The 15,000-nt window shown below is 41.4% G+C and overlaps 1 protein-coding gene across 1 annotated transcript in view; it reads left to right on the top strand.

The window, feature by feature from the left end:
* Positions 1 to 15,000, top strand: part of LOC145411614 (uncharacterized) — a 71,876-nt gene that overhangs the window by 41,370 nt on the left and 15,506 nt on the right. Inside the window, exon 7 of the mRNA XM_080281623.1 lies at positions 8,422 to 8,530. Coding sequence (XP_080137749.1) covers positions 8,422 to 8,530 — 109 coding nt within the window. The remainder of the gene's footprint in view (positions 1 to 8,421; positions 8,531 to 15,000) is intronic.

A 15,000-nucleotide genomic window follows, 5' to 3' on the forward strand; every position in this document is an offset into this window, starting at 1 on the left:
GTCAGGGACGCTCCACAGGCGACCTTCTCACCTACCTTTCAGACTCCTGGTCATCCTCCTTTCGGGACTTGGCGAAAGCTTTGCCATTGCACTTGACATCTCAAAGGCTTTCGATCGAGTCTGGCATAAATCTTTAATTTCCAAACCGCCCTCTTACGGTTTCTATCCTTCTTTCTGTGCCTTCATCGCTAGCTTCCTTTCTGGTCGTTCTATAGCCGCTGTTGTAGACGGCTATCGTTCATCTCCTAGATCTATTAACAGTGGTGTTCCTCAGGGTTCTGTCCTATCACCAACTCTCTTCCTTTTATTCATCAATGACCTTCTAAGCTGTACATCTAACGCTATCCACTCATACGCTGATGACTCCACCCTTCACCTTTCCATTCGATTCCCACAACGTCCATCTCAGCAGTTACTTCAACAGGCAAGGGATGAGGCTATGGCACACCTAATGTCTGACTTGGCTCGTATCTTTGACTGGGGTAAAAATAATCTGGTTGTTTTTAATGCATCAAAGACTCAGTTTTTGCACCTATCAACCCGACAAAATCTTCCACAGGTATACCCACTAATGTTTAATAATATTCAGCTTAATCCTGCATCATCCTTGAACATGCTTGGGGTTTCATTTGCTCGGTACTTGTCTTGGAAAGATAATATTACATCTCTTGTAAAATCTGCTTCCAAGCGATTGGATGTGCTAAGCCGACTCCGTTCCTTCTTTGCCCCTGCACAAATGTTGACTCTATACAGGGGTTTTATCTGCCCCCGTGTGGAGTACAACTCTCATGTGTGGGGAGGCTCCCTACATACAGCTCTTTTCAATAGGGTGGAGTCAAAGGCTTTTCGTTTCATTAACTCTCCCCTTCTTACTGACTCCCTTCAACCTCTGTCTCTTCGCCGCAATGTTGCATCTTTATCTCTTTTCTATCGCTACTTCAATGGTCACTGCTCCTCTGAACTGTCTGCATGCATTCCTCCACTTCTACGACGGGCGTGTAGCACCCGTCTAGCAGCAAACTCTCACCCCTTTTCTGTCGAACTCTCTAATGCAAGAGTTAATCGTTACTCCCAGTCCTTCATTTATGCAACAGGTCAACTCTGGAACTGTCTCCCTCTGTCTGTATTTCCTGCTTCCTATGATCTCCAGTCTTTCAAACGCAGTGTGTCCAGGCATCTCGAAATGAATGGATCTTGAATTTGGCTCTCTCATGTATTTTGTTTCTCTCTTGGAAGGAACAGTTTTGCGGGCTCATGACCTTTGGTTCCTTCTTCTTCACATAAAAAAACACAGTATATATATATATATATATATATATATATATATATATATATATATATATATATATATATATATATATATATATATATATATTCCCTCAGTATCTTCATAACACATTCTTTTTTATTGTAGGTTTACCCTTTCAAGTTTGCTCATGTTATTTTGTGAGGGATATTCACACACATAATTAGGTTACTTGGTTAAGATTTTAATTATTCGTCGATTTCATCCCAATCCAGTTTGCTTTCATTGTCACACAGGATACGTCAGTGACTTCCTAAGAGTATGATCTGTGATTTGAACTCAAAAAGAAAAGAGACAAAACTATGCTTTTCTGCGGTATGAATTTAAAAGATGTAAGTATTCAGTTTTTATCGGTCACAACTTTCTGTACATTAAATATTGGTCAGGAACTTGCTTTGGAGCAGAATTTCATAAGGCGTTTCGATTCATTTCAAGTTTTTGATACTCCAATTACTTCTCGAGGGAAAACAAGGTCCAGTTCCACTGATATAAAACTCTCTCACATTTATACATAAATATGGGCACTACACACCTTCATAGCATCTTCTGGCATCCCATTTATTCAGTCGTTTGTTTCGTAATTAACACCTTCATTGCAACAGCAACTTTTATATCTTGAGCTTCCCTACTCTCCATTGCAGTTTCAATTTTACTACAGATACCACTTCACCATGGAACTAATATCACTTATCAGTTTAGTTTCTTTCAACTCATCAGCACATCATACGAAGTTACCGTCTCACATAAAATAATGTATAATACCACACTGTTCAAGAGAACCCGGTATTAGAGTTTAACGGAGGTTCTGTCTAACCCCTCAAGTTCGAAGTCTATTATATGCCGTTCAGTGAGGCGTCATCATTAGCATTTCACTCAGGCTGCTACAAAATATTTGTTGCATCTGTGGCGGGCTTCCAGATGATATAGGGAAAAATAAAGTCTACATCTAACCTTTCTATTTCTGAATATAATCGTCTGTAGGTAGCTAGAATAAAGAAAACAACAAAGAGAGACGTCACCCTACTGATGTGATAAGCGAATGAAATCATGTGTAAAATGCATGCTCAAAACACAAAATAAATAAGAGAACTCAAGGTGTTAATCTCTTCAGAAAGCTGGCCTGTCTTAAATGTAATTTTTGCTAATTCAGACGGTTTTCTTCAGCTTAAGGAAGACTTTTGGAACGAGAGAAGACAGTATAAATCCCTCGACAACTAGATATATTCTTTGAGCGAAAAAAAAAAAAAAGTCTGGTGCTACCCTCATGAAACTAAAAACTACTTGACTGGATTCAGTTTCGTTTTCTGAGTGCCTCTGAAGACTTCATAACCCCTCTTACATGTTGTTATTTTGTACATTAGGCTACTCCATACTGACCATCCTCTTTTTTGTTACTGAAAGTCTGTCGATATTATTATTACTGTTAATATTTTTAAAGACGATGAACAGAGGAAGGAAAACAACATTTTAAGTCAGTTACACCAGATTACAGGTGCCCTCCGTTCATAAACAATCTGAAAGAGTTGGACTGGAACCACTGTAGGTTGAAGTTTGGAGGGAAACTATCTATTGCCAGACTCCTCAATCCCGAAAGGGATGACCACAAATAAATCGTCTATGTTGCCCTGTCCCCCGCTATTTCACTGCTCTTCCCCCAGCTCGCATCCCCCTCTCTCATATACCTCTCCACTTCATTCCACCATCTAATCCTCGGCTTCCACCTCCCTTCCCTCCTCCACTTAACTCGCATACACTCTCTTCATTAGTCTCTCGCTCTCCACCCTCTCCACATGGCCAAATCACCTTAATGTCTTTCTCTTAATGCTTTCTACCACATCCACATCACACCACAGCATTTCTTCACTTCCTCATTTGCCAGTCTGTCTCTCCATGTAACTCCACACTCCTTTCAAAAAACTCATTTCCATTGCTCTCTCTCTCTTGACTTGAGTCTATCCAGCAAGGTCCAAGCTTCACTTCCATACGTTTGAGTTGGTATTGTCATACTATCATGCTGCGAATTTTTTATTTCCATGCTCACTCCTTTATATTTTATCACTGCATGCATAGAACAAGTCACCTTTCCTCCTTGTTGTAACCTTTCAAGCACTTCATCCTCCAAACTTTCATCCTTACTCATCACACTATCCAAGTACTTAAATGCACTCGCATTTTCCATTTCCTTATCATCCAACCTCATTGTACATTCAGTAATTCATTTCTCTCGAAGACCATAACTTTACTCTTCCCTACATTCATCTTTAGATTCCCTTTCTCACACACTATCCCAAACTCATTTACCGAGCCTTGTAGATCCCCTTCGTGTTCACTTAATAGTAGGGTATCATCTGCAAATAACAAGGCAGTAAGTTTCCAAACGCTGCCCTATCTCATTAGGGTCTCTCTAGCATCCACTGCTCTACCTGTTTCTCTTCTATAACCCCATCCATATACTGATAGAAAAACCATGGAGACATGACACATCCCTGTTTCAATCCAACATTCAGCTAGAGAAACTCACTTAGTTCGTTATCCACACGTAGTCCAGCCTTAGCACACCCATACATACTCTTCACGGCATTCAGCAATTATTTTATTTTATTTTATTTTTTATATGTGAGTAAGAAGGAACCAAAGGCTAGGAGCCCGAAAACAATTCCTTCCAAGAAAAACAAAAAAACAAAAACAATACAAGAGTGAGCCAAATTCAAGATCTGTTCATTTCGAGATGCCTGGACACACTGCGTTCGAAAGACTGAAGATCATAGGAAGTAGGAAATATAGACAGAGGGAGACAGTTCCAAAGTTGACCTATTGCATAAATGAAGGAGTGGGATTAATGGTTAACTCTTACGTTAGAGCCTTCGACAGAAAAGAGATGAGAGTTTGTTGCTAGACGGGTGCTACGAGCCCGTCGTAGAGGTGGAGGGATGCAAGCAAACAGTTCAAAGGAGCAGTGACCATGGAAGTAGGGATAGAAAAGAGATAAAGAGGGAACAGTGCGGTGAAGAGACAGAGGTTGAAGGAAGCCAGTAAGAGGAGGAGAGTTAATGAGACGAAAAGCCTTTGACTTCACCCTATTGAGAAAAGCTGTATGTGGGGAGCCTCTCCACACATGAGAGATGTACTCTGCACAGGGGCGAAAAAGATCCATGTACAAAGTCAAAAACTGTGCAGGGGTAAAGAAGGTATGAAGTCGGCTTAGTACACCTAATCTCTTGGAAGCTGATTTTACAAGAGATGTAATATGATCTTTCCAAGATAATCCCGAGTGAATGAAACCCCAAGCATGTTCAAGGACAAGGCAGGCTTGAGCTGGATATTGTTAAATATTAGTGGGTACTCCTGTGGAAGATTGTTTGTTGAAGTAACTGCTGGGATGGACGTTGCGTGAACCGAATGGAAAGGTGAAGGGTGGAATCATCAGCGTATGAGTGGATATGGTTAGATGTACAGCTTAAAAGATAATTGATAAATAAAAAGAAAAGAGTTGGTGATAGGACAGAGCCCTGAGGAACACCACTGTTGATAGATGTAAGAGAAGAACGATGGCCGTCTACAACAGCGGTTATAGCATGACCAGAAAGGAAGCTGTAGATGATAAGGCACAAATAGATGGATAGAAACCGTAAGAGGGCAGTTTGGAAATTAAAGATTTATTCCAGACTCGATCGAACGTGCGATGTCAAAGCTTTCGTTAAAGACCTGCAAGGAGGATGACCAGGAGTGTCCCTGATGGAACCCATACTAACGATCAGAAAGAAGGTTGTGATAGGAAAGATGCTTTAAAATTTTTCTGTTAAGAATAGACTCAAAAACTTTTGAGACACAGGATGTTAAAGCAATTGGACGATAGTTAGCGGGTTGGGAATGGTCACCTTTCTTTGGGACTGGCTGAATGAGAGCAAACTTCCAGCAAGAAGGAAAGGTACAAGTTGAAAGACAAAGGCGAATGAGTATACCTAGGCAGGGTGTAAGCAAAGAAGCACAGTTCTTGAGGACAATAGGAGGGACCCCATCAGGCCCATATGTCTTGTTAATATTGAGGCCAGTGATGGCAGAAAATACATCAGCTGAAGAATTTTAATGTCAGCCATGAGGAAGTCAAAGGGAGGAAGTGATGGAGGAACAGCACCGGAATCGTCTAAGATGGAATTGGAGGAGAAAGTCTGAGCGAAGAGATCTGCTTTATCAGTATAATAAATAGCTACATTTCCCATTCACTCCATATATTCTTAGTATTTTCCACATTTCTTATCTATCCACTCTGCCATATGCTTTCTCCAAATCCATGAAGGCCACATACAACTTTTTTCCCTTCTCTAGAAACTTTTCCACTAAAGACCTAAGAATGAACATCTGATCCTCACACCCTCTTCCCTTCCTAAAACCTCCCTGTTCTTCTCCAACTAATTACTCCGTTATTTCCCTAACTCTGTCAATAAGTATCCTGTTATATACTTTGCCTACTACACTAAGAAGACAAATGCCCCTGTGATTACCACAGTCTTCTTTTCCCCCTTTCCTTTGTGCAGGGGAACAGTTGTACCTGACTTCCATTCCTCTGGAACTCTACCTACCTCCCAGGCCATTCTACACATCTTTCATTTCCATTCTACCACCATCTCTCCCTCATGCTTCATCATTTCACCACACACTCCATCAATTCTATTTTGACTTTCTTCATTGCGTCCACTACTTCCATCCTACTGATCCCTTCCTCCCTTTTCACCACCCTCCTTCTCCCAGCCATTCCCCAACCACTTATGCTAGCATTACTTTCATTTATATGTTTAGCAGTTCTTAAGGTGTTCTATCCATCTGCTCACTTTTTCTCCCTTCTCCACTATCAACCTACCATTTTTATTTATCACTCCCCTACTAATTCTGTATCACCCTGTCTAACCCTCTTTACTCCCTTCCAGAACATTTTCTTACATTCCCTCCACTGAACACTCAAATCCCTTCCAAATTCCTCATCCACTCACTTCTTACTTTCTCATTGTAATCTTTTCATCTCTCACTTTCTCTCTACATATAACTTTCTTTTCCATGACTAAACTTCCTCCATGACTCCGTTTCCCATCCATTTGCTACATGCTTTCTTCTTTTGCGACACAGCTTGCCTCACTCCTTCATTCCACCATGCGGTTCTCTGCACCCTCTTTCGTCTTCTCTTCACCCCACACCACCTCACATGCTGCACAGATTTCTTCTGAGAAGTTCTTGTAGACACCTTCCACCTCCTCCATCTGCTCCAGGTCATATTTACTCCATCGCTCCTCCACTTCTCTCCAATATTCTGCTTTTTTTCCATCCCCTTGCGACATTTTATCCTTCTTGTATGGGCTACTTCCTCTATTCCTGTCCTTCCCTTCATCCATTCCTCCATTGCACTTGAACCTTGACTTTCACCCCCGCCAAATGATGGCCAGAAAATCCACTCCCCCGACCTCTGTATGCTCTTGCATCCAATTTTTACTTTCTGATTCTCTCATCCACACACACTCAATCATTGCCACCTATTCATTCAGTTCATCACTCATCTTTCTCATCACTAACCACGCATACCTGTGGATCATTTTGTACCTGGAGAGGGTATTGGCTATACTAATCCCCTCCCCATAGGAATGTCCACTAGAGCACTGTCATTCTTATCCACTTCTGCAGACACACCCCACTCACCAACTACTCCAGCCACCTTCACATTCCCTATTTTTTCAATCATGTCTCCAATCAAAAACAGTCTTTCATTCCTCTCAAAGTTTTCCATGCATGCTTCTACATTTGCCCAGAACTTTTCTTTCACTCTACTTGCACGATCTTGCGTTGGCACATACACACACAATCACCCGCTTTTGTATTCCCACTTTCAGTTTTACCCACACAATCCTTGCACAAACTATCCATACCCTCTTATATTGTCCTTCCATCTCTTGCACACAACAATACATACACCTTTTTTGCCGTCTCACCTACTGTACTCCCGCGCATATACCCCATCCATACTCCCACTCTCTCACACTCTCGCTTCGCCATTTAGTCTCAGTAAAATTACATATGTCCACTTTTGCACCCTCAAGCACCTGGACAATCTTTCTCTCTTTAACCTCACCATTCGCACCCTTCACAATCCATGTTGCAATCCGTACTATGTCCTTTGTCCGGTCCTTGGTCGTCACCTGTCGGTACGTCCTGGTCCGAGGCTTCTTATTTGTAATTTTAGTTAGGTTTCCGGGAAGGGGCACTAACCCTTTGCCAACCCACAGGATGACACGTAGGGAACATGTGTTTGGTTAGTTATAAGATCACCACCCAGGGTATTAAATGATTTCCAGGTTTACAGGAACTAATTTGTCACTCAGTGAAGAGTTACCCGAAATAGAATACCACAACACTGAGTACGTGGGTGATGGGCGCCCCCAACGACCACACTAATGGTAGAAACAAGAAGCGGTGCCAAGGCACAGGTAACCGTTCCCGGCAGTCATTTTAGTGCTGACGTATAAACACAACAGGATATCTAGCCAAAGATGTCACATAACAAATTTGGAGTAAATCGGATGGAAACTGACTATTTTATGTCCATTTGAAATTTTGGCCCGACCCATCTGACATTGACCCCCCTACCGCTAATTAGGGGGTGACCCCCCCTGATGTAATGAGGCATGTTATAGGATGCAGATTTGAAAGATGTGTCATGAAAGTTTTGGTTTCATGTCGATGTGGCGAATTTGAAAGGAGTTATGGCGAAAAAACGAATTCTTTTTGTTTTTATTTTCTGGGCCTACAACCTGGGCCTTGGCCCAATTTGGCCCAAAATTTAATCAGATGATCAGCAGGTAATAGCCCATCATCCTCGTAGTTTTAATCAAAATCGCACCAGTAGTTTTCGTTTAAAGTTGTTAACAGACAGACAGAGACAAACAAACAAACAGTGAAAACAATACCCGTCCCCGAATCTTTCCGGGTTGGGGACGGATAATTATATTGATAACATACAAGGGAATGGTAGAGTGTAATGTGTAAAATAAATCGCAAAGGAAATGTGCAACGAAGCCTCCTACACGACCTAAAATACGCCCTCAAGGTGCTAACGAGATGACCCTTGTCAGGTGAGCTGGGGTGAGTCACGAGCGTTCTGCCAGGCACTGGGTGGGGACCTGATGACCATCAGGGACGCTGATCACTACGCAGCCCTTGTTACATACCTTGCAGATGCACGTGAGTAGTGACACACACTCACCTTCCTCGTTACACACCTGGGAGCTGCACGTGAACACACACACACACACACACACACACACACACACACACACACACACACACACACACACACACACACACTGTTACATAGCCTATGATTTCATCATCCTTTGTGTAATTTTAACGCACAGTTGCTGCATGTTTGATCACGAGCGTGTTCTGCCTCAGTCCCCCCCTTCTACCGTTATAGTAGAGTAAGTCGTTCTCTCTGTTATACAGTGCGGGATTTTCAGCTCTTTGTCCCCATGGCTTCATTTGCGCGTCCTCTTACAAGTTGTATCAGGCTCTGCCGGCCCCTATATAATGAGCTCATGTCTCTGCATCATTGCCACTTAGATCTGCTCCTCATTTTGTTCACATCTCTGTCCTCCCCTTTACAGATATTATTATTGTGAGTGCTCAAGAAATCTCCAAACATCTAGCAGCTGTGTGTAATTTGAGTATAACTGTTGTTGCATTTTTTTTCTTGTACTGTATAGCATAAGTTTAATTTGTAGGCCTAGTGAAGTTTTTGTAATTCGTGTGGGGATCTTTGTGTCAGTCATTTTTGGTAATAGTTTGTATCTGTAATAATTTATCTGGCATTCACTAAGTATTATCTGGTATCTCATTTTATCAGGGCTGACTTAGATAAATTTACTCTTGCTAATTTCGTGTTAATAGAGGCGATTGCAGTTAACCATATATTTAACCTGTTTATTTGCCATTACATTATCCTTATGAGTCCTGAATGTTTTGTTGTTAGTTTGAGCATTAAACTTTAACTTGTAATTTTACCTAACTCTTTTGTTTTGAACCTGGAACTTTACGGGACAGTAGTGATTTTTAGCATTCTCACTTAAAGTGTACATTATCTTTCTCTGTTCCGTAACATAAATTTGGCGACCTCTTATCAGGATATTCAGGATATTATCATAAGGATATTGCTTGATATTTTGTGACTGTTACTTATTCATGATGTCTACTATTACTACACTTGATGAAGCCAAAGATTTTTTGTCAAATGTGCAAACAGTGTGTGATATAGAAAACAGAACAAAGAATGAACTTAAGCTTGTTGCTCAACAATTGGGAATTGCTGTTCGCTCTCATCATTCTAAAGATCAAATTGTTGACATGATTAATGAAAGCTTGTTTAATGTAACTCCTCCAAATGAGCAAACGCAGATTGAATTAGCTAAGTTACAGCTAGCCCTGCAGGAGTCTCGTGTTAAGGAGGCTGAATTTCAAGCACGTGCTAAGGAGGCTGAGTCTCAGGCTAAGGAGGCGGAATCTCAGGTTCGGATTCAGGAGGCACAGATACAGGCTCAGGCACAAGTTGAACTTGCCAGGATTCAGGCAGACCATGAGTATCGCAAGAAACAAGGTGGAACTGGATCATCTAGCTCTGATGATTTTGATGTGGCTAAAAATGTTAAACTTGTCCCTCCTTTTAATGAATCTGATTTAACAAAGTATTTTCAGTTGTTTGAGAGGGTAGCTACAGGTTTTAATTGGCCTAAGGAGTATTGGCCAGTACTCCTTCAAACTGTTCTCACCGGTAAAGCTCAAGTAACTTATGCATCTTTGCCTCAGGATCAATCTGATAATTATGATGTAGTTAAGAGCTTGATTCTTAAGGCCTATGAGCTTGTTCCTGAAGCCTATAGAGTAAAATTTAGGACAACTTACAAGCAAGATAAGCAATCCCATGTTGAGTATGCAAAAATCAAAGAAGATTTGTTAGAGCAGTGGTTAAATTCTAAGAATGTGGATTCTGATTTTGACAAATTTAAGCAGATGATTTTGCTGGAGGACTTCAAAAGGTGTATTTATAAAGATGTAAGCCTGTATCTTGATGAGAAAAGAATAGATAATTTGTCTGACGCTGCAGTTTTAGCTGATGAGTATGTTCTCACTCACAAGAGATATTCTAGAGAAAAAGGGAAAGCTGAGAGTAAGTACGTTGCCTCTACTCAGAGTACAGGTAACAGGAAAGAGAATAAGGATGATGTTTCTCAGGAAGTAAATACCAGCTTCACCTCTAGATTTCAGAAAAGTAAATGTACTTATTGTAGTAAGCTTGGTCATACTACGGAGAGATGTTTCAGGAGACAGCGTGATGTGAACAAAAAGGAGTCTTTAAATATTCAGTCAATTGGTCTAGTGTCCACTCTTGAGAGTTCCCAGAATTCTTTAACTGAGTTAACTGAACCTGCTTTGAGGGGTAACTTAAATTCTCATGATGGAGCTCCTCTTTTGAGCAGTAACGTGGGTGACACTCTCAAGAGTTCATGTGCTAATTTCCTGTCTGATGGTTTTGTCAGTCCTCTGGACAGTAATGACAGGAAATCAGTTAAAATATATCGTGATACAGGTGCTTGCCAATCCCTTATGCTGACCAGTGTTCTAGGCTCTAATGTTAATTCCTCTGATGAAACTGTAATCTTACAAGGTGTAGGGAATAATTACTTCTCTGTCCCTCTGTGCAGAGTGAATTTAGAGTCTGGTTTTGTTAATGGTTCCGTTATGGCTGGGTTGGTTGAGACACTCCCAATGTCAGGTGTAACTTTCTTACTTGGAAATGATATTGGTGGAAGTCAAGTGTGTCCAGTTCCTCAGTTGTCTAGTGAGCCAGTGGCTGCGTCCCAGGATTGTGATGTCCCTGATGTGTTCCCTGCATGTGCTGTCACTAGGGCTAAGTCTAAAGTTACTGGTGATTTAGAGGATAATGATGATGATGATGTTATCCTAGCTGACACTTTTCTTGCTAATTTGGACCACTCACCAGATGAGGCAGTACCCCGTAGTGTTGATAATTTGTCTCGTCAAGAGTTGGTTGAGTTGCAGGTTGCTGACCCTGAGTTGAAAGGTCTAGCTAACTCTGCTTACAGTGAAGAAGAGTCAGCCGGTGCTTCTACTTGTTATTATGTAGTCAGGAGTACTTATGAGGAAGTGGAGACCCCCAACAGCATCAGCCGACTGTGAATGGGAGGTTGTACATCAAGTTGTCATCCCTCGTGTTTGTCGGCAGGATATCATTCGAGTGGCTTATGATTCCAGTTTGGCAGGACACCTTGGAGTGAGGAAGACTGTGGCACGCATTTTGAAACACTTCTACTGGCCAGGTATCTTCAGGGATGTTTCCTGGTATTGTAAGTCTTGTCACACCTGTCAAGTTGTGGGGAAGTGTAATCAGACCGAAAAGGTTGCACCTCTAGTTCCCATTCCTCCTTTTGAGGCGCCTTTCACCCGTGTGTTGGTGGATATTGTGGGCCCTCTTCCTAAGACTTCTTCAGGATTTTCTTATGTGTTGACCATGATTGATATGGCTACTCGTTATCCTGAAGCCATTCCACTTAGAAACATCTCAGCAAAGAACGTGGTTAAGGAAATGCTAGGGTTCTTCACAAAGTTTGGTCTACCCAAGGAGGTACAGTCAGACCAGGGAAGTAATTTCATGTCAAACGTTTTCAAGCAGTCTCTGAAAGAGTTGGGCATCACCCAGATCACGTCTTCAGCTTACCATCCCCAGACCCAAGGAGCGTTGGAGAGATATCATCAAACACTCAAATCGATGCTCAAGAAATACTGTTTGGAACATCAGAAAGACTGGGATAAAGGTCTTCCATTCGTTGTGTTTGCTGCAAGAGAATCTCCAAATGAATCACTGGGCTTCTCACCTTTTGAACTACTGTTTGGCCATGAAGTAAGAGGACCCCTTAAGTTACTCAAGGAATGCTGGCTGTCGGAGGAAGATGACGTCAACCTGCTGGAGTATGTGATGAAGTTCAAAGAACGGCTGTCCACTGCTTTACAGCTGGCGAGAGAGAATTTAGGAGCTGCTCAGGAGAAGATGAAGACTTGGTATGATAAGAAGTCCAGGTTACGCCACTTTCAGCCAGGAGATCAGGTTTTGATTCTGCTACCAGTTCATGGGCAACCTCTTCAAGCCAAGTTTAGTGGCCCTTATTTCGTGGAGAAGAAACTCAGTGATGTCAACTATGTCATCGCCACACCAGATCGTAGAAAGAACAAGCAACTATGTCACATCAACATGCTAAAGTTATATCACAGGCGGGACGAAAATAATCCAGTCTGCACTGTAGCTGTTCCACCCGAGTCTACAAGTGAAGTTCTCCCATGCAGCATGAGCCTGAGTGATAGTTTGGGGAAGAATCCTGATATCATGAATGATCTCCAGACTAAGCTTTCTCATCTACCTCCCAAGGAAAGGCAGGAGTTTTCGGCATTACTGCAGGAGTACCCGCAAGTGTTCCGTGCTACTCCAGGAAGAACCACTGTGTTGATGCATGATGTCGATGTTGGAGACGCAAAGCCAATTAAATTGCCTCCTAACCGTGTGAACCCAGTGAAAGTTCCTCTCATCCAGAAGGAGCTTGGCTACCTGTTGGACCACAAGATGATTGAGCCCTGTCAGAGCGAGTGGAGTTCTCCTGTCACTCTAGTCCCTAAGCCAGGTAGGTCACAGCGGCTTTGCATTGACTACAGACGTGTTAATCAGATAACCAAAACAGACACTTACCCTCTCCCTCGTGTGGAAGATTGCATAGACAAGATTGGAAAGGCTAGGTACATAAGTAAGTTTGATTTGTTAAAGGGATACTGGCAAGTACCTATGACTGAACGTGCTAGGGAGATCTCATGTTTTGTAACATTAGGAAAGACATTTGCATGTTCTGTAATGCCATGTACAGATTGTTTTAGAGTAATAAGAAATTTCCTTTGTAAATTTCTTTTTTCTTTGTGGGGAGGTGTTACATAGCCTATGATTTCATCATCCTTTGTGTAATTTTAACGCACAGTTGCTGCATGTTTGATCACGAGCGTGTTCTGCCTCAGTCCCCCCCTTCTACCGTTATAGTAGAGTAAGTCGTTCTCTCTGTTATACAGTGCGGGATTTTCAGCTCTTTGTCCCCATGGCTTCATTTGCGCGTCCTCTTACAAGTTGTATCAGGCTCTGCCGGCCCCTATATAATGAGCTCATGTCTCTGCATCATTGCCACTTAGATCTGCTCCTCATTTTGTTCACATCTCTGTCCTCCCCTGTACAGATATTATTATTGTGAGTGCTCAAGAAATCTCCAAACATCTAGCAGCTGTGTGTAATTTGAGTATAACTGTTGTTGCATTTTTTTTCTTGTACTGTATAGCATAAGCTTAATTTGTAGGCCTAGTGAAGTTTTTGTAATTCGTGTGGGGATCTTTGTGTCAGTCATTTTTGATAATAGTTTGTATCTGTAATAATTTATCTGGCATTCACTAAGTATTATCTGGTATCTCATTTTATCAGGGCTGACTTACATAAATTTACTCTTGCTAATTTCGTGTTAATAGAGGCGATTGCAGTTAACCATATATTTAACCTGTTTATTTGCCATTACATTATCCTTATGAGTCCTGAATGTTTTGTTGTTAGTTTGAGCATTAAACTTTAACTTGTAATTTTACCTAACTCTTTTGTTTTGAACCTGGAACTTTACGGGACAGTAGTGATTTTTAGCATTCTCACTTAAAGTGTACATTATCTTTCTCTGTTCCGTAACAACACACACACACACACACACACACACACACACACACACACACACACACACACACACACACACACACACACACACACACACACACACACACACACACACACACACACACACACACACCTTCCTCGTTACACACCTGGGAGCTGCACGTGAACACACACACACACACACACACACACACACACACACAATGATGATTTCGTGTGCATACGTGTCTGCATGTGTTCTTTATGAGCAGTTGTCATGAATTTCTTAATGTCAGTAAAACGTAAGTAGCCTGCTTTTCTTTGCATATTTATATAGTCTACGTTCCTGTAATAATACTGTACAGTTAAAATATTTCAACATTCCACTTTCATGTTTCCATGAAGCGAACTTGTTAATCCAATTTTTTCTAGTAAGGAAATTATTTGAACAAACAATCATGTGCAGTAGGATATGCAGTATATCTGAAGAACTTGAGCCTGATTGTATAGTGTCACCCTTGGAGAACAAGCCATACTGTACGTAATAATTCAGAGTTAGCGACGCAGTAATATCCCTATCATATTCATTACACATGTGCTTACTTTACTGAGTCTTCGAAACTGATCCCTTCAATTCGAGGACGTCATTTCCGTTTTTATCTTTGTTATGACCTGCAGATTTTATTTCGTTTGGCGAGATCTTTCATAGCAGAGATGCTAACCTTCTCAATGATACGTTCTCCAAAAGGATTAAAATAGTTTAGAGGAAGAAAGCACGTGAAAAGACGTCACCGTAGCAATGATGATAAGTAAATGTTCTCTCTCTTCTTTTAGATAACAAAGAAAATTGATACTGCAAATTCAGAACAAGCTGCCCAGAAAAAAATAAATAATGTTAAAAACGAATTGCTAATTCATG

Source organism: Coenobita brevimanus, chromosome 90 (genome assembly GCF_032717465.1).
Source record: "Coenobita brevimanus isolate Jiangsu-jjx chromosome 90, ASM3271746v2, whole genome shotgun sequence".
In the NCBI taxonomy this organism is placed as follows: Eukaryota; Metazoa; Arthropoda; class Malacostraca; order Decapoda; family Coenobitidae; genus Coenobita; species Coenobita brevimanus.